The sequence below is a fragment of the Oncorhynchus masou genome, chromosome 30, assembly GCF_036934945.1.
Source record: "Oncorhynchus masou masou isolate Uvic2021 chromosome 30, UVic_Omas_1.1, whole genome shotgun sequence".
Lineage (NCBI taxonomy): Eukaryota > Metazoa > Chordata > Actinopteri > Salmoniformes > Salmonidae > Oncorhynchus > Oncorhynchus masou.
This window is the reverse complement of record NC_088241.1, coordinates 56,435,129-56,460,236: the sequence shown is the minus strand read 5'-3', so window position 1 is coordinate 56,460,236 and position 25,108 is coordinate 56,435,129. Positions and strand designations below refer to the sequence as shown.

Sequence of the window (25,108 nt, the reverse complement as noted above, 5' to 3'; positions counted from 1 at the left end):
CTATATTTAATATAACAGGCTTTTAAAATTCAATATTGGTTCACAATTTCTTATTAAAATATCAAAGGGACGCAAAAGACCCATATGAGTCTGCCTCACAAGGAACGGACTCAGTTTCAAGGACCAGCCTGGAGAAAGGCAAGATTATTAAAATTTATTTTTAAAACCTGAATATTTCTCTCTCTATATATATATTATCACATCTTTACTTGATACATACAAACATTTCAACATCAGATTCACATTTCACATTTTAAATATACATTAATTTTGCCAAAGTACATTCAAAAGATTAGCAGACCAGACCAGAGCCTAGCCATCATCCACACCGTAGCCCTTCAGCAGTATCTCTGAGTGGTGCAGCCTGTCTACTGGCTTCCCTCTGAGCAGAGCAGACACTCACTGACGCTGCCCTGCTCCTCCTCACGACACGGAGCCATTCTAGCTGGAGTACCAGTCCCTTTAGCTTTCATTCCACTCCTTGCCAAAGACACTGGCCATTCGGCAATCTTCAAATATGAACATTATATCATCACTAATGAGCTCGAAGAGATCAGATGATTTGATCCTGATTTTCTAACCCTCACAGCTATCTTCCAGTCAATGTTTAATGCAAATGAGACTGATTGGAAAACTTCATTCATACATGCGATTGGAAACATTGGGCTTTCTAACGTAATATATGTCATTGTAAACAAACATTTGGCGCTGGGAGAAGAGGATTTACGTTTATTTCATGTTTACCGCCAGCCAATGTGATCGCGTCACACCAGAGAAGCTCTCGCCATTCAAAGTTCCCCAGCAGTTCATTGTGAATGCTGTAGCCTATTTCATATCCAGCAAGCAATAGCAAGGCACTTCTTTCCTCAAATAGTTATATATTATTTTGAGAAACACCCAAAAATATATTTTCTATTTCTCAAAATAAGTGACCAAACTATTGTATATTGCTACTGCTGGGACGTTGGGCTAGGCTACTGGTTCAAGAGCTATAAAAGGAATACAGAGGATGGAAAAGGGCCCAATGGAGATGCCAGCTGAGATGCATGAATTGCACAAGGGAACAGTGAAGACAGATGTGTAAATTTGAAATTAATCCACAGGCTGGGCTATTAATCCACCAATTGTAATTCTATATGGCGTCAAATTTGCACGCACCTCATGTTCCAGAACGTTGCCATGGAAAATATGAATGTTGTTTCCAACTACCAATCAGCAACTGCGCTGTAAATCCAGCTGCATATTGAACATTGAGATTGCCCAAAAGGCGTGGCAAGGAGTGGAATGTTCGCTAGAGACTGGTACCCAGGCTTGTATACAGAGACTGAAATATCTCTGCTACTACCGCTCTCATCTCCATTAGGACGTCACCTCTGGGGGCTGTATAGGTTCAAAATGGACACATACATAAGCTACATTCATAGTTTTTTCAGAGTAAAAAGCACAAACATGTATGTTTTATTGCGCTCATCTGATCCCGAGACAGATATAGCCCATGTTAATTTTGTAAAATGAGAAATAGTGATTGACTGCATATAGAAAATACACCTCTTTGGCTTTGAAATCAAGGACACAGACTTTAGTCAGAAGTAGTGCACTAGAAAGGGATCCTAAGTGTAGATGAGGTCAACAGACCTAAAAAGGTCACAGGTCATCCATGGTAGGTGGAGGGCCCGTCCCCATCCAGGATGTCTCTAGTAACCGGCCTCTCTCTCCGGTTCTGACCAGTCCCTAACCTCTTCAGCGGGTCCGATGTGCCAGGCCGCAGCCAGGGCTCCGTGGCAACCGTCTCCACAGACACACGCCTGTCCGGGTGGTATGGGGTGGACCGCAGCGAGAGGTGGTCCCCTTCATCGGCTGACAGCCCTCCTGGAGACCAGAGAGCCTTGTCATTCCTAGATCTGCATTTATCATGTCATTTATTTTAGAAAGGAATCTACCAAAAAGCCTCTATTATGTTGCAGCAGTGAATGATTTGCAGTTCTTGGTGCGTTAAGGATGAGGACAACCTTGTCCTCTCTACCTCTATTCAGTTATATATAAAGCGCAGGAGGCTGCTGAGGCGAGGACACTCATAATAATAATAGCTGGAATGGAGTGAATGAAATGTTTTTAAACACATTGAAACTGTGTATTTGACGTGTTCAATACCATTGTATTCATTCTGTTCCAGCCATTACTATGAGCCCTCCCAATTAAGGTGCAACCGGCAGCCTGTGATCTTTATGCCATCATAGAACGCTCTTCCACTAGAGGTTACTGTATGACAGTGCCTCTCCTCTTTCTAAAGATCTAGTTTAACTATACTGTATATATCAATATGAATATATATATATATACAGTGCCAGTCAAAAGTTGACACACCTACTCAATCAAGGGTTTTTCTATATTTTTACTATTTTCTACATTGTAAAATAATAGTGAAGACATCAAAACTATGAAGTAACACATATGGGATCATGAAGTAACCAAAAAAGTACTAAATACATTTGACCAAGAAGGAGAGTGATGGAGTTCTGCATCAGATGACCTGGCCTCCACAATCACCTGACCTCAACCCAATTGAGATGGTTTGGGATGAGTTGTACCGCAGAGTGAAGGAAAAGCAGCCAACAAGTGCTCAACATAAGTGGGAACTCCTTCAAGACAAAATAAAAAAGCATTCCTCATGAAGCTGGTTGAGAGAATGCCAAGAAAGTACAAGCTGTCATCAAGGCAAATGGTGGCTACTTTGAAGAATGTTGTTTAACAGTTTTTTGGTTACTACATGATTCCATGTGTTATTTCATAGTTTATGTCTTCACTATTATTTTACAATGTAGAAAATAGTAAAAATAAAGAAAAACCCTGGAATGAGTAGGTGTGTCCAAATGTTTGACTTTTGTTGTCTCTTGGTGTCTTTCCAATATAGAAATATTTTTATTTGGGCTCCCGAGTGGCGCAGCGGTCTAAGGCACTGCGTCACTGCAGTCCCTGGTTCGAATCCAGGCTGCATCACATCCAGCCATGATTAGGAGTCCCATAAGGCTGCGCACAATTGGACCAGCGTTGCCGGGGTAGGCCATCAGGGTAAATAAGAATTTGTTCTTAACTGACTTGCCTTGTTAAATAATTACATATTTTTTAAATGTAGAATTGAATGTCCTTGTCAATAACTGTTCTGTACTTTAATGTAATTAAGATAAACCACAAAGACGTGATGTCGCTCTCACCTGATCTCCAGTTGTGGTCGTTGAAGTCATCCAGTCTGCGGATGCGTCTCTGGTTGCGGTCCTTAACCCCCTCAATGTTCAGGCTGGCCACAGAGAATAGAGACTGGGCATCCGGTTGGCCCTCGTCATCCCTCTGACCACCGGGAGTCACCATGTCCTGGACCACAACATGGAAACATCACAACATCTCTGAGTACAGCAGGTTACTAAAGATTACGGGTTACTAAAGACTACAGAGAGAATATACACTTGTCCATGACACAAACTGTTTACATCCCTCTTGTTAGTAGAGAGAACATTTTGCAGGTCTTATGTCTTCATGCGATATCTGAGTGACTCAACAAAATCGATGGGCTAAAAAATGTTTGCTAACATGGGCTAGTTGATAAACTGGACATTTCTGCAATGACTGACATGAAGAGGAAAACTGCTGCTGCACTACCCAGCTTGAGCGAGTTGAAAGCCTGATCATGTTCCTTCCCCCCATGAAATGTGTTTGTTCATCTCCCCTTATCTTCTAATTCTAAAACCTAGAAAAGAGGGACGGTTGTGTTTTATCTTCACTAGAATCCTTTCCCCAATGCCTTTCTCAAATGGTGGACATGAATGGACTCATTAAAGAGCTGTTGAAGTGGCACTTATTATGCGATGAGGGCTCTTTCTTTCACTCCTCTGGAATAGACTCTTACATCCTCAAAGTCTCTTCTCCTGGCGGGCCTCCTGCTCTCCCTCTCCTGGGCTAAGGGCTGTCTGGACCTCAGGTTAAGGGCTAGCGTTGGGGATGGGGACCCTGCGTCACCTTTGTGGTAATCTGAGGACACGGCACAGTAACACATTTACAAACAAGCAAGGTTGGATGACTGAATTGCTATTACTCCAAGTCTCTTTAAAATGAACATGCTACAGCAGTGGTAAAAATATGAGGGCAATATTGGGGGGTTAACACTATAGCCGCTGCAGCACATTCCATTCCTACCTTCCTCTCAGTCCGGTCTTGCTAAACCCACCATGCAGCTGGCACAGGCTCTCTGCCCTCTCGCAGGACTGGCACCAGCTGTGTGGGTGCCATTGGCTTCACATGTGCCGTGTTGGCACCAGATCGTGCCCAATGCCCCTCCCCTCATTTGGCTGTAGTGTAGCGTGTGTGTGTTCATCCCATATCCACTTCATTGTAATACTGTACCCCAATGTATCACTATTAATTTCTTTCCAGTAAGCACGTCCTCAGGAGAATATTTGTTCAGTCACCGACAATACCAGGCCACACCTCTAAAAAAAAACAGGCTGTATGCCCAGCAGGCTCACCAATAAAAGCGCTCTCTGACTCCAATAAAGAGACTCTCTGGTGGTCTTGGCCTGGCTTCTCCCTCTGACAGGATAGACACAGAATAACAGCCAGTCAGACACCTATAAAAATCTCAGTCTGGACAAAGTCAGACATGAGTTTCCCCAGCCAGGAGTGGCCAGAGGAAGCTGGCTCAGATGTAACAAGAGAACAGTGAACTCACAGGATGATAACGAGGCTGTCGCTCCACATACGGCTCAAAGAAGTCTGTCAGGATGGGAGAGACACATTAAGAACAGTGTGTTTGTTTCTCTCTCTCTGTCTGTGCGTGCGAGACTGACCTGACTCTTCTCCTCTTCTCATGTTCCTGATCCTACGTTGTTGCTCCCTGAGCAGAGCCTGCTGCTGGATGTCCAGACTGTGTTCATCACTGGGGGGGTCAGGGTACACATGATGCACCTCCTCACGAGATGCGCTGTCTGTAACACACACACACACACACACACACACACACAGCTTAGTCCCTGCCTTCAGGATTACCACCTCCTCACCATGACACAGATGACCACCTCTGCACTGCCTGACATGTGTACGGATGCAGCACTAATGGTGGATGCAGATTAGCCTATCACAGTGGATTTCCTCCCACACCAGACAATCAGAGGGACTCTCTCTGGCCAGTGTCTACTATGATGAGAGGCTAAGCTCTGTATTACAGTATAGGTTCAGCTGCGGCCAAGATTAAACTGATAGTTGACCTCTAACAGAAAACATCCTTTGTCCTCAACCCCTCCATCAGTCTACACTGAGTGTAAAAAACATTAGGAACTTTAGGAGCTCTTTCCATGACAGACTGACCAGGTGAATCCAGGTTAAAGCTATGACCCCTTATTGATGTCACTTGTTAAATCCACTTCAAATCAGTGTAGATGAAAGGGAGTAGACAGGTTAAAGAATGATTTTTAAACCTTGAGACAATTGACACATGGATTGTGTATGTGTGCCATTCAGAGGGTGAATGGGCAAGACAAAATATGTAAGTGCCTTTGAACGGGGTATGATAGTAGGTGCCAGGCGCACCGGTTTGAGTGTCAAGAACGGCAAAGCTGCTATGTTTTCCACACTCAACACTTTCCCATGTATTTCAAGAATGGTCCGCCAACAAGCATAGAAGTCAGCATGGGCCAGCATGCCCCGACAAATCAAGGCTGTTCTGAGGGTAAAAGGGTGTGCAACTCAATACTATGAAGGTGTTCCTAATGTTTTGTACACTCGGTGTATACGCTGAGGCAGTGCCATGGTGACTCAGCTACTCCACAGTCTGACACTGAGCAGTGAGCTGCAGATGGACTGTAAGGAACATAATTGTTGTGTCAAGACACAACAACCATACTTAAGCATGACTGTACCCCAACTTCTCCGCAAAGGGAGAGGAAGACATAGGCAGGCTCTGAGGTAGGCCTCTGGAGAGCTATAGTACTGGAGGCAAGAGATGTTCTGCTCTCTCACACACACACACACACAACAGCAATGTGTTTCCACTCGCTGGAGTATACACACACTGGCGGACTTGCCATTAGGCAGAGGCGGCAATTGCCTCAGGCCTCGAATCAAGGTGGCCCGTGAGCTGGGCATATTTATTTTTTAATATACAAATAAGAAATCTACAATGCTCCACTTGAGGCATAATAAATAATAAAAACAAATCCCCACCCAAATCGGTCTATTTAAGCTAGAGATGTCTGTATTTTTGTCGACCTTCCGAATCTCAGGGGGAAGGTGGCCGAGCTACAGAGGTATTTGTCAGACCAGGAGACAGCATCCCGAAGATGCTCATGAAAACGTCTGTAGCGAACACAATGGTGATCTCCGTTTTGCTCTCTGTCCCCCACAAGTGCCATGGGACTTGTCTGAAGGTACCAGGCTGAAAATTGAATCTATGTGAATAGGGCATTTCCATGTAAAAAGGTATAAGGGTAATTCCACAGCAATAACAATTAACATTTTCCTGCGCTTTCTTATATCTATCAGATATAGGACAGACTTCAAAACATAATTCGTTTTGATATTATTTTTTACTGTTATTCAATGCGTTTCTATGGGCTAACCGCAATAAGGCCAAATTCAATGTTACATCAAATCATTTTTATACTACAGGGGTCCTAAAATTCCAAATTAAACAACTAAATGATCCTTGGTATGACCATCTTAAAACAATTCCATATGTTAGCTTAATAGAAACCTAGCCCCAGGCCCTTAGACACTAGGAGGATACAATACGCATTTATTTAGTAAAAAGACTGCTGATAATATTACCATTGTCGTCAAGGCAGAGGACATGTATGTGTAGCCCATGTATCTGATGCTGTCTGGCTAAAAAGATTATGGTATGTCATACTATTTTGGGCCAGACAAAATCAAATACATGGGCTACATACGGTAAAACAGCGGGGCACTGTTTCGCTCGATAGGATGCTTTGTCTGGTGAGATAGTTTCAGTCACTTGCGAATTGAAGCAAAATTGGCAGGTGCATAGTGCACTGTTCAGATGCTGGAATTATTTTGGATGAATGTACAAAAGGTAACCTACATTTTGAATTGATTTGTTTGACAATCAGATGAAAACATCATGACTGGTTGTTGTTGTGGCACATTAAAAGGTAATACACTAATACACAGTTCAATTACATGTCTTTACTACAAATTCCATAAATCAAATCTGAGGAGCGATGGGGGCTCAGAATGGCCTCTACCGCCGGCATCCAAATCACAAAATCTGCCCCTGTATACATAATAAAGGCATACAATGTTGTCATCACTCTATAATGTACAGGCACACTTATGTACAGACCCTTCGCTAAGCCAGCCCCAGAATTTTGGCCAACCAATCACAGCGCTCCAATGGATAGCAACTGTAGTCCTCGGACAAGCTCATGTTTGAAGCACATGATAGCCATTGAGGGCATTACAAAAACTGAGAAGGGTCATCTAAAACAAATGGTTTAAATGGCTAAATAATGTAACAGTGGTAGTTGCTACTGTGATTCCTGAAACGCAGAGCCTGTTGGAGTATTTTTAGATCCTGAAATTATACTTTTGTTACATTGTTTGCTAGCTCAGCTGGTTTGCTAGCTAGTTCCCAGTCTCATTGACCACCCAACATTGCTAACACTAGCTAGGTATCTAGCAAGTTAATATACCTTGTTTTTTCTAAATGTAAGCTAGCTAGCCATGTTATGAATAAAACCCTCATCTGCTGTCGACATCAGGATATGATTTGTGAGAGCACTAATTAGCTCCAAAAGGGGTTAGTAACTTTGGCTTCATGCAAACAGTGCTTTCAGAATCTTCCAGTGGCTAGCCACACTACGACCTTCATTTGACCATGTTCCCCTGAAGCAATTGTAATGACAGTCCACCACAACATAGCAGAAAACCTCCTGATTAGCAAAGGGTAGGTCGTCTGTGTTCAACATTTTGAGATCATTGTGAGGGGATTTCACCAGTGGTTAGATGGGGGAATTGGGCCTCTGGCGGGAAGGTTGTCTGAGGTTGCAACAGTAACCGAGTGGGACGGAGGGGATCAATTGTTGTGGGGAAGGGTCAATTTTTGTTGTACACATAGATAGGGCTTGGGCTTGTCTAGCACCTACTTGGGAATGTTTGTGTGTGTCTATGTGTTCTCTGGACCCTCAAATAAACTCAGCACTGGGAATCCATTCAAAGGCAATTTCCTTTGTTTCAGCCCTGTGTTCTTTCCCTCTGTGTTTATGCGTCCAAACTGTCCGTTACCGATGGATGGCTTGAGTCAACCCATGACCTCATGAGAGTAATGCCATAGCGTGGCGGAGAGGAGACTTGATGAGGGCTGCACATCCAGCCAAGCTAAACAGAATAGTTGAGCCATGATGCCAGGGTAGTTCAGTATGGTGTGTGTTTCATTTAGCTCCATCAACAGCCAACGGCATCATAGCAGAAGGATTCCTGACCATAAACAACAGGATTCCACAATGACAGTCACCTTGGCAACTAGAGAACACAGAATCCCTCAACAACAAAAAAGATCTTAGATTAAATTTACAGAGCAGATGGGCAGCAGCAGGAATGAACTAAGCCTTGGCAATGGATCATAGAGTTTATCTTATAGAAAAAAAAATTGGGTATAGGCTTGTAATTGCATGGGATGTACAGTGCATTCGGAAAGTTCTCAGGCCCCTTGACTTTTTCCGCATTTTGCTATGTTGCAGCCTTATTCTAAAATGGATTAAATATGGGTTTCCCTCATCTACACACAATATCCCATAATGACAAAGCAAAAACAGGTTTTGTACATTTTTGCAAATGTATATAAAAAAAATAATAATAATAATATTTAAATGGGAAAATCACATTTACATAAGTATTCAGACCATTTCCTCAGTACTTTGTTGAAGCACAACTCTTTTCTCTGTATATATCAATGATGTTGCTCTTGCTGCGGGCGATTCCCTGATCCACCTCTACGCAGACGACACCATTCTGTATACTTCCCCATTCTGTATACTTCCGGCCCGTCCTTGGACACTGTGCTATCTGACCTCCAAACGAGCTTCAATGCCATACAACACTCTTTCCGTGGCCTCCAACTGCTCTTAAACGCTAGTAAAACCAAATGCATGCTTTTCAACAGTTCGCTGCCTGCACCCGCACGCCCAACTAGCATCACCACCCTGGATGGTTCCGACCTAGAATATGTGGACATCTATAAGTACCTAGGTGTCTGGCTAGACTGTAAACTCTCCTTCTAGACTCATGTCAAACATCTCCAATCTAAAATCAAATCTAGAGTTGGCTTTCTATTCCGCAACAAAGCCTCCTTCACTCACGCCACCAAACTTACCCTAGTAAAACTGACTATCCTACCGATCCTCGACTTCGGCGACGTCATCTACAAAATAGCTTCCAACACTCTACTCAGCAAACTGGATGCAGTTTATCACAGTGCCATCCGTTTTGATACTAAAGCACCGTACACCACCCACCACTGCAACCTGTATGCTCTAGTCGGCTGGCCCTCGCTACATATTCATCGCAAGACCCACTGGCTCCAGGTCATCTACAAGTCCATGCTAGGTAAAGCTCCGCCTTATCTCAGTTCACTGGTCACGATGGCAACACCCACCCGTAGCACGCGCTCCAGCAGGTGTATCTCACTGATCATCCCTAAAGCCAACACCTCATTTGGCCGCCTTTCGTTCCAGTTCTCTGCTGCCTGTGACTGGAACGAATTGCAAAAAAAAATCGCTGAAGTTGGAGACTTTTTATCTCCCTGACCAACTTCAAACATCTGCTATCTGAGCAGCTAACCGATCGCTGCAGCTGTACATAGTACATCGGTATATAGCCCACCCAATTTTACCTACCTCATCCCCATACTGTTTATATTTATTTACTTTTCTGCTTTTTTGCACACCAATATCCCTACCTGTACATGACCATCTGATCATTTATAACTCGTGTTAATCTGCAAAATTGTAATTATTCGCCTACCTCCTCATGCCTTTTGCACACAATGTATATAGACTCTTTTTTTCTACTGTGTTATTGACTTGTTAATTGTTTACTCCATGTGTAACTCTGTTGTCTGTTCACACTGCTATGCTTTATCTTGGCCAGGTCACAGTTGCAAATGAGAACTTGTTCTCAACTAGCCTACCTGGTTAAATAAATGTGAAAAAAATAAAAAATAAAAAGCCCCTTTGGCAGCGATTACAGCCTTGTGTCTTATTGGGTATAACGCTACAAGCTTGGCACACCTGTATTTGGGGAGTTTCTCCCATTTTTTTCTGCAGATCCTCTCAAGCTCTGTCAGGTTGGATGGGGAGCATCACTGCACAGCTATTTTCAGGTCTCTTCAGAGATGTTCAATCAGGTTCAAGTCCGGGGTCTGGCTGAGCCACTCAAGGACATTCAGAGACTTGTCCCGAACCCACTTCTGCGTTGTCTTGGCTGTGTGCTTGTTGTCCTGTTGGAAGGTGAATCTTCACCCCAGTCTGAGGTGCTGAACACTCTGGTGAAGGTATTCACCAAGGATCTCTCTGTACGTTGCTCCGTTCATCTTTCCCTCAATCCTGACTAGCCTCCCAGTCCCTGCCACTGAAAAACATCCCCACAGCATGATGCTGCCACCACCGTGCTTCACCGTAGGGATGGTGCCAGGTTTCCTCCAGATGTGACGCTTGGCATTCAGGCCAAAAGTTCAATCTTGTTTTCATCAGACCATCAAATCTTGTTTCTCATGGTCTGAGTCCTTTAAGTGCCTTTTGGCAAACTCCAAGTGGGCTGTCATGTGCCTTTTACTAAGGAGTGGCTTCCGTCTGGCCACTCTACCACAAAGGCCTGATTGGTGGAGTGCTGCAGAGATGGTTGTCCATCTGGGAGAACTTTCCATCTCCACAGAGGAACTGTGGAGCTTTGTCACAGTGACCATCAGGTTCTTGGTCACCTCCTTGACCTCCTTTATTTTAACTATTTTCCACATTGTAGAATATTAGTGAAGACATCAAAACTATGAAATAACACGTGAAATCATGTAGTAACACAAAAAGTGTTAAATAAAATCTAAATATATCTCATATTCTTCAAAGTAGCCACCCTTTGCATTGATGACAGCTTTGCACACTCTTGGCATTCTCTCAACCAGCTTCACCTGGAATGCTTTTCCAACAGTCTTGAAGGAGTTCCCACATATGCTGAGCACTTGTTGGCTACTTTTCCTTTACTCTGCGGTCCAACTCCTCCCAAACCATCTCAATTGGGGTGAGGTTGGGTGATTATGGAGGCCAGGTCATCTGATGCAGCAGTGAAGGGGTCTGAATACTTTCAGAATGCACTGTATGCTGTCAATGAACCTCTATATTTGATCTGGGGAGGGCATCAATAAGAGAATGAGAACTGAGAGGGAGCAGACATGTCCAGTTATAGTATAAAGAGTGTGTCCTTGACTTACCTCTGTATTTGAGCTGATTGAACTCCCTGATGTTCTGCATGTTGACATGGGCATCTGGAGCAGCCGTTCCAGAGTTGGGTCTTCTGGACGACCCCTGGGCTCTGATGAGTGCCATCTCAAACACGTCCCCATGGGGGCGCGCTCTGCGCCTGGGCACAACACAGAATGGTACATCAACACGCCACAGTCGCCCCTATAAAATATGTATGTTTTGTTTGCAACCATACACCGACGAGCATACAGCTTACAGAACAAACAAGTAATTGGTAAATCAGTTTTCAATTAACATGGATTACAGTGTATTGTTCCAGGGATGAGTCAGAATAAAGCTATAGCACGTGGGCCTGTGGATGTTCGACACTTTCAAGTGTTTCTTTCAGACCCGAAGAAGGCATGATGGGGTAATCAGCATAGGTTGCTTATACAACATGAGGCAAGCCTTCTAACTGGCAGAGGCTCAAAGATGTATTCTCCAATGCTCTTAAGGTGCACTAGTGTTTGAATACATGCAGCACTTTGAAGAGCCATGCGTGACCAGAGCAAAGTTCTGTTATTGAAGCCAAGGGCATTCACCATTCATGAAATGTTTGTTCCTCCTGAACATGCCCTGGGCAATAAGGGCAAGACTGTTCAAGGTAAATGGTTTAGATTTGTCAACGTGACCTACTGTGGCCCTGCTGTTACTGTAAGGGGTGTGTCTGTCCTGCCTACCTGGTGGAGATGGGTGTGTCTGTCTCCTCTCTGTCACTCTGCAGCAGCTGCCCCTCCAGCCGTCTCTGTTCGCTCCGCAGCTGCCTCCGCAGCGTGGACAACTCACTGATCACACCCTGCTGCTGGTCCTCTGGCAGGGAGGTGGACAGGTAGAGACAGACAGACCGTGGAGAAAGGGAAAGAAAAAAAGTTGAGAGAAGATATCAGTAAAGTCAGGTCTTTTCTCCAGTATTTATTTGAGTGGTCTATCTCAGTGCTAAGGCAAAAACCAAAATGTGCACACAGGGGAGGGCCCCAGGAACAAGTTTGGGGAACCCTGCTCTATCTAACCTGTGGCTCGGAGCTGGTTTCTCCTGGCAGGTACAGGTGGAGAGTGTGGTGCTGACATAGAACGCTCCTGGGGACACAAGGAACAAGGAGAGTGAGTGTGTATGTGTGTTTGTGTGTGTCTCTGCAGGGGTTAGGGGTAAGGTTAGGGTTGAGCCAGGGTGTGGACATGAAGCCTCTGCCCAGGCTTTGCTGAAGCATCGTACAACGCCTGGATCGGTATTTTACGTATCAGCTTACAACATCATAGGTTATAGCAATCTGGTGCCCGACTGCACAGTCCATTAAGTGGCACACAACCATTGTTAATTGCATGCCATGTCTGAGCAGGCGAACATGACCAGGGTTATGGCTAGGGTTAAGCCAGGGACTAGCTAGGGTTAGAGTGACTAAGTTACTTACAGACAGGGCCCTAGAGGAGAGCTGGCTGACAGCAGAGGGAGGTCTGGGAGTGAAGTGCTGCTTCCCCAGTCTCTTCTGCAGGGCTGGGATAGGTGGTGACGGATCCCTCTGACTCTGCATAAAGGACATGGCACAACTCCCACTCAGACGGCTAACAACACTAAGTAGTTTCTACAGTATCCAGTCTCTTCTGAACATGTTACACACCTCTTCCTTTCGCGCATGTCTTTCCCTCTCAACCTGCTGTCTCAGGGTCTTGCTCTCACGCTCTTCCTCCTCCCTGCTCTTCCTGTCCGCCTCCTTACGGCGCTCCTCAGCCTGGCGGATCAGCTCTTCATTCTTGGCACTTTGCTAAAGCAGGGGAAAATACAGAATCCAGTTTCAATACTTGCATCCTTCAACCAATGTGGGTTCATGTATCTAATCAAAAATGATAACCTCCTCCCCACCTCGACCTCCTTCCGTTTTCTCCTCTGCTGCTCCTCCTCAAACTCCTGCTGGATAAGAACCCTCTGCTCTGCCAGCCTCTTCTCCTCCCTCTCCTCCTCCATCCTTTCACGGTCCCTCTCCTTCGCTTCCTTCCTCCTTTTCTCCTCGATCTGTCCATCACAAAACAAACAGCACTGTTCAACAAACAGCACTGTCTGACCGTGGTCTGTGAGCACAGCCTGGATGGGCTCTTTTGAACACCTATCAAGAACCTTTGTGGTTCTTGTTTGATCCATAGTATCCACAGATCAATAGCATGGTTCCATTATTACTCTTGTGGAGCCAGTAGAGGTGTTCTCCCTGTGTGTAGGCTGAGGGCTGTAGGGCCAGGTACCTGCTGCTTCAGGTAGTCTTTGTATGTGTCCTGATCCTGGAGTTGCTGTGGAGTAGGCTGATCACTGAACACGTTGCTACGGGCGAACTGGGACGTCTGGGCAAAAGAGAAACCTACAGGGACGGATGGAGAGGGGTGACTCATCCATTCACACACACATACATACAAAAGACCAGGACAGTGAAAACTGACATTTACAGAGTGCCTGTGAGAGTTGGGCTACCTGATATTCCCCTGGGGGTAAGTCCCCCTCCACCTCCAATCCTGCCTACAGAGCCCGGCGGCCATCTCCTGTCCCTGGACTCTGGGTTTACGTACACCTCCTTGTTGATCCTGTGCATTCTGTTCAGATCACCTGGAAACATGGAGGCATCGTTATCAGCTACAGAGAGACTTTCAATGTAGTGGTGACTCACAGCTTACGCTACAGTGCCTCCTCACACCAGGGCCAATGCAATGACAACAGAGATGTTGACAGAGAAATAACCCGGAGGCTTACATGCTGACCACAACGCCGGCGTTGCATGCATTGCAAAATAAATGTACACATACATGTTATTCAATCATTGCACCCACACTGCTTGTGCGTGTCAACGAACTTGGTTCTATTTGTGACGCTTGACACGCTGCAAGTCCGGCCTCTCCCATCTCCTCATTGGTTTTTAGGAGCACATATCCATGTGGGTGATTGAAAGATGAACTGAGGTCCATACTCCAGTCCAGTCGGTGGTGGTAACGCACCTTAAAGTTGGTTGCCAACCGCCATATAAAGTCCAAAGAAGAAGAAGAAGCCTGAAGGAGGAGAGATTACTAGAAACAAACTCGGTTTACCGTTTTATCCTTGGATTAATTGTCGGAGTAGAGGACCTTGTGCATTTCAGGCTTAAATAACAACCCAATGTTTATATACCAGGACAAATTAGCCAGCAACAGCAAGCTACCTATCTAAATTGCCATAAAATGTTTAATGCTTTTTGACCTGTCCCCAAATTAATACAGTTGGATCAGAGTTTGTTTGGATATTTCAACCTGCATATCCTGGTTCGCAACTGGTGTGGGTGGACAAAATAAACACACGCGCGATGGAGCGGTGTGGTCAGCATGTTAGACTAAATCAAGTGACTGAAAACTAAGGTTTCATAGACAAATTCAGAGAAGTTATCATTTTGGTTTTTACAGTTGCTATGTATGTGAATAAGCCTAAATCTAACGGTAGACAGAGCAACTAAAGAGGACTAACGACTATGATAAACTCAGCAAAAAAAGAAACGGCCCTTTTTCAGGACCCTGTCTTTCAAAAGATAATTCGTAAAAATCCAAATAACTTCACAGATCTTCATTGTAAAGAGTTTAAACACTGTTTCCCATGCTTGTTCAATGAACCATAAACAATTAAGACACTAACAGCGATTAAGGTCACAGTTATGAAAACTTAGGACACTAAAGAGGCCTTTCTACTGACTCTGAAAAACACCAAAAGAAAGATGCCTAGGGTCCCTGCTCATCTGCGTGAACGTGTCTTAGGCATGCTGCAAGGAGGCATGAGGACTGCAGATGTGGCCAATCCAATAAATTGCAATGTCCATACTGTGAGACACCTAAGTCAGTGCTACAGGGACACAGGACAGACAGCTGATTGGCCTCGCAGTGGCAGACTACGTGTAACACCTGCACAGGATCGGTACATCCGAACATCACACCTGCGGGACAGATACAGGATAGCAACAACAACTGCCCGTGTTACACCAGGAACACACAATCCCTCCATCAGTGCTCAGACTGAGAGGCTGGACTGAGGGCTTGTATGCCTGTTGTAAGGCAGGTCCTCACCAGATATCACCGGCCACAACGTCACCTATGGGCACAAACCCACCGTCGCTGGACCAGACAGGACTGGCAAACGGTGCCCTTCACTGACGTGTTGTGGTTTTGTCTCACCAGGGGGGATGTTCGGATTCGCGTTTATTGTCGAAGGAATGAGCATTACACCGAGGCCTGTACTCTGGAGTGGGATCAATTTGGAGGTGGAGGGTCCGTCATGGTCTGGGGCAGTGTGTCACAGCGTCATCGGACTGAGCTTGTTGTCATTGCAGGCAGTCTCAACGCTGTGGGTAACAGGGAAGACATCCTCCTCCCTCATGTGGTACCTTTCCTGCAGGCTCATCCTGATATGACCCTCCAGCATGACAATGCCACCAGCCATACTGCTCTTTCTGTCCGTGATTTCCTGCAAGACAGGGATGTTAGTGTTCTGCCATGACCAGCGAAGAGCCCGGATCTCAATCCCATTGAGAGTGAGGGCTAGGGCCATTCCCCCCAGAAATGTCCGGGAACTTGCAGGTGCCGTGGTGGAAGAGTAGAGAAACATCTCACAGCAAGAACTGGCAAATCTGGTGCATTCCATGAGGAGATACACTGCAGTACTTAATGCAGCTGGTGGCCACACCAGATACTAACTGTTACTTTTCATTTTGACCCCCCACTTTGTTCAGGGACACATTATTTAATTTCTGTTAGTCACATATCTGTGGAACTTGTTCAGTTTTTGTCTCAGTTGTTGAATCTTGTTATGTTCATAGAAATATTTACACGTTAAGTTTTCTGAAAATAAACGCAGTTGACAGTGAGGACGTTTATTTTTTTGCTGAGTTTATATAAAATAAAAAGGTGACGTACTGATGAGATTTCCCCTGTCGTCTTTGAGAGGGGCCCCTCCTCCCCCCTTCCCCCAGGGATCATAGGCCTTCATCTCAGCCTCGATCTTGGCATCATAGCGATCCCTTTTCTGCCTCTCCTGTCTTTTTCGCTCCTCTCCTTCCTGGATCTGTGGCCAGAGGGGGGAAGATGCCATCAAGTACTGGTCATTAAATTTCATTTAAAAAAAATGTCTGAGTTCATTTGAGAGATAAGAAAAAGTCAATCTATTCAATCTGAGCTCTGCAGTATGTAGGAAATTAAACGTGTTCCTCTTTTCTACTGCCCTTGTGATATTCCTGCTGTATTCCCTTTACCTTGGAAAAGTGCTGACTCCACTCTCGCCTGATCTCTTCCTGTCAAAATATTGCAGTCTGTCACTAATCTGAATCATTGGTTTCCTGTTCCTCTGGCATCAGCAGAGGGAAACAAAACAGTCTGACGCCGCTAGCTAGCAGAGTTAGCATCTCACTAAGCCGCCCTCCACCTTCACTCTCACATGGTCATGTTCAGTAGCGCACAACACAGAAAACATTTTGATATTTTCCCAAATATGCAGTTATTGGTCCACATAATAATGCTGTGATTGCTAAGAAACTGGATCAATATTTAATGGTTTATTCTTCACTAAAACTGGACTTAGTCCGTCTTGGCCAGTTGTGAGTCCACAGAGATGGCCAGCAGAGAGCGAGAATGGGTGAAGGAGAGACAGGGAGTCAGTAAGGTGAGGTAGGGGCAAGAGGACAGACTTTCCTCTCAGTCTTTTATCACACTAATGAGAGTACGGCTAACACACCCCTCCATCACTCTTACCGCCTCCATACCACAGCTGGGGAGAAATTGAAGCCCAGACACAGCCCTTAGCCATGGTATATTGGCAATATATCCCAAACCCCAGAGGTGTCTTATTGCTATTATAAACTGGTTACCTGCGTAATTAGAGCAGTAAAAATAAATGTTTTGTCATACCCGTCGTATACTGTCTGATATACCACGGCTTTCAGCCAAATCAGCAATCAGGGCTCGAACCACCCACTTTATAATGTATCATAATGTCCTGTGATATTGTTTATGTCAATGGGATTTTCCCTTGTTTAAACAATGTTTAAATACATTTTACAATGTGTAGCCTACCTGTTGTCTCAGTGCTTCCTTGTAGTTCAACACACTCTCCTTGGACTGCTTGGGCATCTCTCCTATCGCCCCAACACCCCGCCCAGCTCCAGGGAGGGCCACAGCATGCTGACAGGCTCCTCTGGAGAAAGACATTCAAATATTATGGGTAACCATATCAACACAATACCCCTAGTTGTGAGAGACATATAGCCTACACACAGCTCTCAATGTTTGATTAGGGTGCCCTCTTCTGTTTCTTTAAATAACTCAAACTTGAAGTTGTGTTACTTAGCAATGAGCTGTATGAAAACAAATTTGTGTGATTGTGTGTGACTTGTGTGCAGGTCTCCAGACAATGTGGAAAGGTATGGAATTCCTGTACTAAGGACACCCACCGGGCCCCTTGATGTCCAGGTGGAGGCATCATTCCTGGAGGCAGATTTGGGAAGACCATGGGCTGCCCTCCACCTCCTTGAGGTCCATCTAAAAGGGAAAGATAGGAGAACACTATATCAGTTGGATATCAAATCAACACACACACACACCAAAAAGAAAAGTGTCTAAAACATTGTCAGACCTTTACTAAATTAACGAATGCAGCTAGAACGGGTGTTCTCAAGCTAAGTTAGTAGATTGTCATGTTTTGGCACAGAACAGCAGCACTCAGGTCTTTGCCTGGCACACACACACACACACACATCCCTGGATCAGAGGAGGCTGGTGAGGGGAGGACAGCTTATAATAATGAATGGAATGGTACCAAGCACATGGAAACCAGGTGTTTGAGACCATTCCACTAATTCCTTTCCAGTCTTACTATGAACCTGTCCTCCCCATTTAAAGTACAACCAGCCACCACTGCCCTGGCTGGATACCTTCCCATTTGATCAAGAATAGTGAGTATTGGCTATTGAACAATAGGAGGCATTTCTCCAGAAGTGGAGCATATTGGATGCAGTTGCTCACATACATCTGGACTGGGAGTCTGTGGAACTCATTTCCAATAAGCTGTCTGTCCATGAGCCGTATAAATCATGAGTGGGTCATATGAGCGTTATGGGAAACAGTGCCAAGCCCTGTTGGCCCATGATCTGGTGACATAGTGGCTTCATAATAAAATGGTAATGACCCTCCATGGAGAGTCTCGGGGGGTTTATTTAAGGCTTGGTGGATTACTCATCGCAGACAATGGAGTCACCATATATTACCAAGAGATTTCAATGACAGTGAATCACAATTGTCTGTAATAAATCTGTCTAATTTTAAGGATAGCCAGATCCTAAAACTCTGAGTGCACAATATCACAAAATAAGAAGAGAGAAAAGGATTATGGTCACATCCTGTCACGAGGCCTCTTTACCAAAACACAGTACAGTATATTTTCCCCAGTTGTTAACTGAGATACTAACAGTAGAGAAGATTTTTGTCCAGGGGATTCCTTGCTCCATAGTAGTAATAGGCCTCATCATACGGAGTCCTGTAGGCATCAGTTAGAGTGGGCGGCAATGGAGGAGGTAAGCTAGCAATTCTGGAAAAAGCAACACACACACACAATTTTAGCATACACATTCAAAAAACACAACAACAACTGACCAAGTAAAGATTTACTTTTGTTACCCCATCTTGTTTCACTGTACCTTGGGGCGACTATCTCTCCCAGAGTACTAGAGAGGCTCCTGTGGAAGTCTTCATTGAGAGGGGCACCCCCAGGCACCCCCATGCCTGTCCCTAATCTCGCTCCAGCCCCCATCTCTAACCGCGGCCCCCCTGCCCCTGTTAGTTGGCCCAGGATGTTAGTGTAGTCCATTGGAGGGGAGGGGAAGGCAACACGGGGCCTACCAGGGGGACCTCTCTCCTCTGTGCCCGCCTCGGGCATCTCCTGGCGGGGCCTAGGGCTAGAGTTGGTCCCCAGGGCGTCCAGGCCTACTCCGGGTCTATAGGGGATGTCACGTCTCCGGCCCTCATATTCACGGTTCACCACCCCAAACTGCATAATGCGGTCAGGCTGGGAGTACACGTGGAAAGAGACTATGTGACTCATGTGGGCAAAAATTATGGAACACTTGAATACATCAGAGTGAAGATTTAGTCACCATCTATGGTAAAGTACAAAGTAATTCAGGGGCAGAAATATATTAATCGATTATCAGTGTAATTGATTCAGAGCGATGTGAAATGTGCTGATCATGCCATTGTTGTGAGAAGGGCTACTTTCCAAAAGACCTGACAAGCTAGTCAGACATGATGCAAAGTCTTTTCTGAAAACATAAAAACCCAAGTCAAAACAGTCACTGGAAATGAGTGAACAAACAAACATCTTGTTATGACATATTTGTTTGTTTCTCCAGAGCTTGAAATTCATGATTTACATTCTGGCAAAATGTAAGAGTACACATCATTACAACATTGTTACCACCACAGCATATTTGTTAAGTCATGACCTTACATTCTCTTTCATATGGTTAACCATACTTTCATAACCCAAATGTCATACAGTATGCATTTCAAGGACAATACAGTACCTCGGAAAATATTAACAAACCCTTTTACCTGTTTCTCTGGGTCAATCGCCCCAGTGGCAGCAACCCTCAGCTCAAGATCCTTCTCCCTAAAAAAATCAAATATTGAAACAATTTTTAAACACTATTCACTGACATTCACGGTTTATAACCCAACATAGGGCCCTGGTCATATCTAACAATCAACTTGACCCATACTGGTGTGAAAGATACCATGAAATCTCCCCGTGTTAAACTCACTTTTTTTTGTTCCTCTGCCCCTCAGCCATCTGTTCCAGCAGCTCCTGTCTGTAGCGGTCCTTCCGCCTCTGTGTGGCCACATCCCCCTCTGTTTCCCCTGAGAAAAATCCCAACACATAACAAATAGCCGTTCAACTTAACAACCGTGTGTTAGAGCAGGGATGGGTAAACTGTTTGGCTAGAGGGCCACATCAGGATTTCAAAATTCAATGGAGGGCCGCACAGATTTCTTTTGGACCGATTTGTTTGTCAAAATCTATTTGTGGGTCAGAAAAAGGGAAGTTATTTGACAATATCAAATATATAAGTCCATTATAATGTCTAAGTTTTAGATGTTCACGTTTGGTATGGAGTATTTTTTGGTACCCAAAATAATAATTCACTCCCCCCAAAAAATGATCCAGCAGCCGTAGTTTTCCCACCCGTGTTACAGCTAATGACGTTTCACATTTATGTTAATTAAATGAACTTTACATATCCCAGACACACAGTACTGCATTATACAAAATACAAAATTGTACATTCAACATAATACATACATTACAGGTTACCCATCATTCACATTACGCACTTCTCCTATGGCCACATACATAACACATCTAATGTTATTAGTTACAGCTACCGGTATATAGATATGGCCTACCTGTATCTAAAGATCAGACCTGAAAACACACATGCATTAAATGAGTGTCTCCTACCGATCATGAGTCCAGTGAAAAACTGGGCCTTGTCCTTGTGGGCTGCAGACCGAGATCTCTCGGCGGTCTTCATGGCCGCTGGCATCACAGCACTGGAGAACAGTTACACCGTTACATAGACAGACAGTAGCTAGGTAAACGTCTGCAGCTCAGTTCACCCAATCAATGAACCACCTCATAAAATACATGGCCTAGCCAATCAGTACTGCTCGCAGCCCCACCCAAGTCAACCCGCACCACCACCAGCACCTCACACACTACCACAACAGATCCCTGTGTCTGACTGCAGTCTTCTCTTTACCCAGTGACCCAGACACTAAAGAGTAAAGACCCATCACAGTCAAATCAATGCAGCTCCCCTGATGGAATTGAAGTGAGTGTCTGCCTGGGGCTAAAACCCAAACCTCAATGAGAGGGAATGCTCTCTTACACAGCTTATTGAACAGTGGTTATATTTAGAAGCACAGAAATGGCATGACAATCAAATGCAATGGAAGAACAAAATATTTTACACAGGAATGCAATAAATAAACAGGCCTGGGAGTCGGGACTAAAGATAAATCTTGTACATTACAGTTCTGCTTCCTTTGTAGTCTTCCTCAACAATCAATACAGGAACAGATCGATAGAGAGGTTTTATACACGTGATGGCCAACTCTGCTAAAGTGATTACCTTAGTGGCCATTTAATACACTTGCCCTCAATTTTAGTTAAGGAAACAGGTCCTGACTGATCTAATGAGTTTAATTCCAGTGGGTCAGTCAGTACTTGGGTTTTGGTGTCACCGACTGGGACTTTCTGATCCGGTCTCTGAAGTTCTCTTCATGAACAACAGGCGGCTCCACCTCCCTCCTCTCCCGCAGAACTCTGCCATAGAAAGAAAATACTCTGTTAAAATGCCTGTTTTTTATCTCAATATCAAAACATTTCTAGATAACAATTAAATACCTTACTGTGATTATTTTCAATTAAAATTGTCAAAAAGAAAGAAATATTGCTTCTTAGCAAAGATCAATTTCTCAAGGAAGAACTTTGCTAGGACTTTCTGGGAGTGGTCCTGTCGGAGGAGGAACCTGAAAATGAGCTGATATTGGCAGAAAGGTTTGGAATCCTCTTTCTTATCAGTCTCTTAACTAATTTCCCACCTGGTGTTGCCACCAGGCAGGCCAAAACAGGCTGAAAATTCCAGTGGTCTTTTCAAACTGCTTATTCACTAACAGTGCATTATCATAATTTTCACAATATTATTCCAACCACAGTGTAGGAATATATATATATATATATATAGACCATTTTTGAGACACAAGGAAACGGTTGAGCGTGAAAAACCCAGCAACATTACAGTTCTTGACACAAACCAATGCGCCTGGCATCTACTACCATACCCTGCTCAAAGGCACTTAAATCTTTGGTCTTTCCCATTCACCCTCTGAACGGCACACATACACAATCCATGTCTCAATTGTCTCAAGGTTTAAAATCATTGTTTAGCCGGTCTCCTCCCCTTCATCTACACTGATTGAAGTGGATTTAACATGTGACATCAATAAAGGATCATTGCTTTCACCTGGTCAGTCTGTCATGGAAAGAGCAGGTGTTCATAATGTTTTGTACACTCAGTGTATTTCTTTACAGGGGCAGGTAGTTGCCGACAGAAAAAAACCCATAGCTTATAGATGGGGTAGTGCTGGATCTGATCAACTCTCCTGTGAAGCACCTGTCAGGGCTGTGATGAACTATACTCCTCTCTCTTCTCCCAGTGTACTCTGGCTCTCGGCTCCGCCTGGATCTCCCCCTCTCCAAGAACTCAAACTCCTCTTCTTCCTCCTCAGAGTTGTACTCATCCCTGTGCCTGCTTCTCCTCCTGGGCCTCCTTCTCTCCCAGCGCTCCAGGGATTCCTCTGGTCTGTGGTGCTCCCAGTGCCTCCGCCCTCGTGGGGCCTGACCCTCTGTCCCTGTCCCCCTGTCGGTTAGGGTGGCAGCGTCCCTCCTGGATGGGAGTCGCTCCCAAGGCTGGCCTCCATGGTTAAGCTGGGTGTTATGCTGGGCCTCTGGTATGGCTGGGGGAGAATAAAGTACAGTTGGACTCACAGTCTCCGGGGCCTGCACCTGTGAATCAGGAAAGAGATGTGTTAAATGATCAAAATGTGGCAACATGCTGTAGGATCTTAGTCAAATGTAGCCAATAAACAGGAGACTCAAACATAAACTTATTAAAAACACATTGAATAGGTAGAGATATATTTCATAAAAAACACAAATCTTATTCTAGGTATGCATAATCTATTGTTACCTGAGAGGCATTTGAAAGTAGTCTCCTTATTTGCCCTGACTGTCCATTAAGGAAGAGGTTGTATTCCTTGTTTCTTTCATCTCTTAATTTGTCCTGGAGAAAGACAACACAAACTTGCCCATCTTCAAATCACAAAAAAATATCAATTGAACAATATTTTATTTTGCTTTATTTTACCAGGTAAACCTGATGCTAAGTTAGCTACAGCATGCCAGCATACACAAGTGTCAACTAAAGTAGTTGCTGTGGGACACCAAATCTTATCTTGCACAATCAACATTGGGAAACAAATGTAAACTACTGTACTATATCACTCCTTAAGTCATTCTAAGGTAAAAGGTCCTCTCAGTGCAATGAAAGAGGGCTTGATCAGTATGTTGGCCTGGCCATGGCGACCTGGCATTCTGTTTACTCCCACTAAAATATGTCCCACACACACACACACACACACACACACACACACACAGAGTAAATGGCTACCTTGGCAAATCTCCTCTCACCGATGGGTAAGGAGAGGCCTTGAGCCTGTGGGCCGGGTTCACCAGCATGCAGATCCTTTTTCTAAAGTTAGAGATTGGAAGGGTTAGTGTGACACGGGGAATAACAAAAGGGGGACAACGATCTGTTTTAATACACTGTCCTGTAACGATGGATCCAACCCAAACTCTGTTCTTCAAAGGAAATTCCATTTTAAAGGCTACTTTCAATAACACCTCAGCTGATGTGACGTGGACAGTTAGAGAAGGGGATTCCCTACCTTTCTTCCCCTGCCAGTAAATTCCTGCAAGTTTTTGTGAGAACTAAGAAAATGCAGTTAGAAACTTACGGTTATTTTTGTTATACCCATCATGGTACCTTAGTAAGGAACAGTATAATAGATTGTGTTCTAAACATAACTACAGCAAACCTGAGCCATATATCGTCTGTAGTCCAAACGAAGCTCTTGCTTGAGTTTTTGCTTCTTCTGCTCATATTCTGCTCCCAACTGCAAACTTAATCCTGAGCTCTCCTCTGGGAAAAAAAATAAAAAATCGGACTTTAATCATTAATAAGTGCTGCATATCACTAGCAATTCCACAGACACACAACAAACCACACCTTGCCCCATGACAATTCAAATCAAACTTTATTTGTACCTCTGCCAGGGTTTGGAAGTCCTCTTTGAGTTGATGCCCAGTCAAATGGAGCAGCGTTCTCCTTTACAGAGTTTACATTGTCTGACTTTGTCTGTTGCAGTGGAAAAATAAAGATAATATTGGCCATTTACTTCAATCATTTATGTAATCAAATCACTGACATTTGAGGAAAGCTTTTAACATGAAACTAACATTTGGCCAAACATTTGGAGTTTGCTGACCATTACTCATTATTACATTGGCTTTATTACACACCTTGATTGTCATGTAAGGTGGTTCCTCCTCTTCCAAACATGCCCTCTCTTTAGCCACTTTGGCTGTATGTTCCTCCAAAAAACGATCTAGGTTATCCATTTCTGCATAAAATACAAATACATGCTCGAAATGAGGAAAAAGCTAGGATAGAGCATCCATATGTCCGTTGTTAGGCAACCAGGATACACAAAGCTAAATGGCTAACGTTAGCTAATTTGAATTACAGTCCTTGCGAATGTTAGAAAGTTGTCCCAAAACTATTTTTTTTCTTCTTCATGCAACACGTTTAGGGAAATATTAACCCAAACCAACATGGTACCTTACCGCATGAACAATCTTTGTGACAAACAATGAATGATGAAGTGCGCTATCTGAATGAATGACCATCAAGTGGTTTCGCCAGTTCAGC

At 44.3% G+C, this 25,108-nt stretch overlaps 1 protein-coding gene across 1 annotated transcript; it reads right to left on the bottom strand.

Annotated features, from left to right (window-relative positions):
• Window positions 1–27: 27 nt before the first annotated feature.
• LOC135522847 (centrosome and spindle pole associated protein 1) lies at window positions 28–25,108 on the bottom strand. Its single transcript, XM_064949479.1, has 30 exons — window positions 25,024–25,108; window positions 24,700–24,800; window positions 24,445–24,535; window positions 24,216–24,319; window positions 23,789–23,869; window positions 23,309–23,401; window positions 22,733–23,124; window positions 21,784–21,882; window positions 21,016–21,107; window positions 20,318–20,414; window positions 20,109–20,166; window positions 19,196–19,563; window positions 18,968–19,086; window positions 17,954–18,041; window positions 17,577–17,697; window positions 16,425–16,572; window positions 13,972–14,103; window positions 13,749–13,861; window positions 13,375–13,524; window positions 13,133–13,276; window positions 12,926–13,039; window positions 12,527–12,593; window positions 12,197–12,326; window positions 11,486–11,634; window positions 4,839–4,976; window positions 4,721–4,764; window positions 4,518–4,581; window positions 3,902–4,023; window positions 3,213–3,369; window positions 28–1,869 (listed from the first exon to the last, which is right to left on the bottom strand). The coding sequence occupies exons 2-30, from the start codon at window positions 24,796–24,798 to the stop codon at window positions 1,652–1,654; spliced, it is 3,792 nt and encodes a 1,263-aa protein (XP_064805551.1). The 5' UTR covers window positions 24,799–24,800; window positions 25,024–25,108; the 3' UTR covers window positions 28–1,651.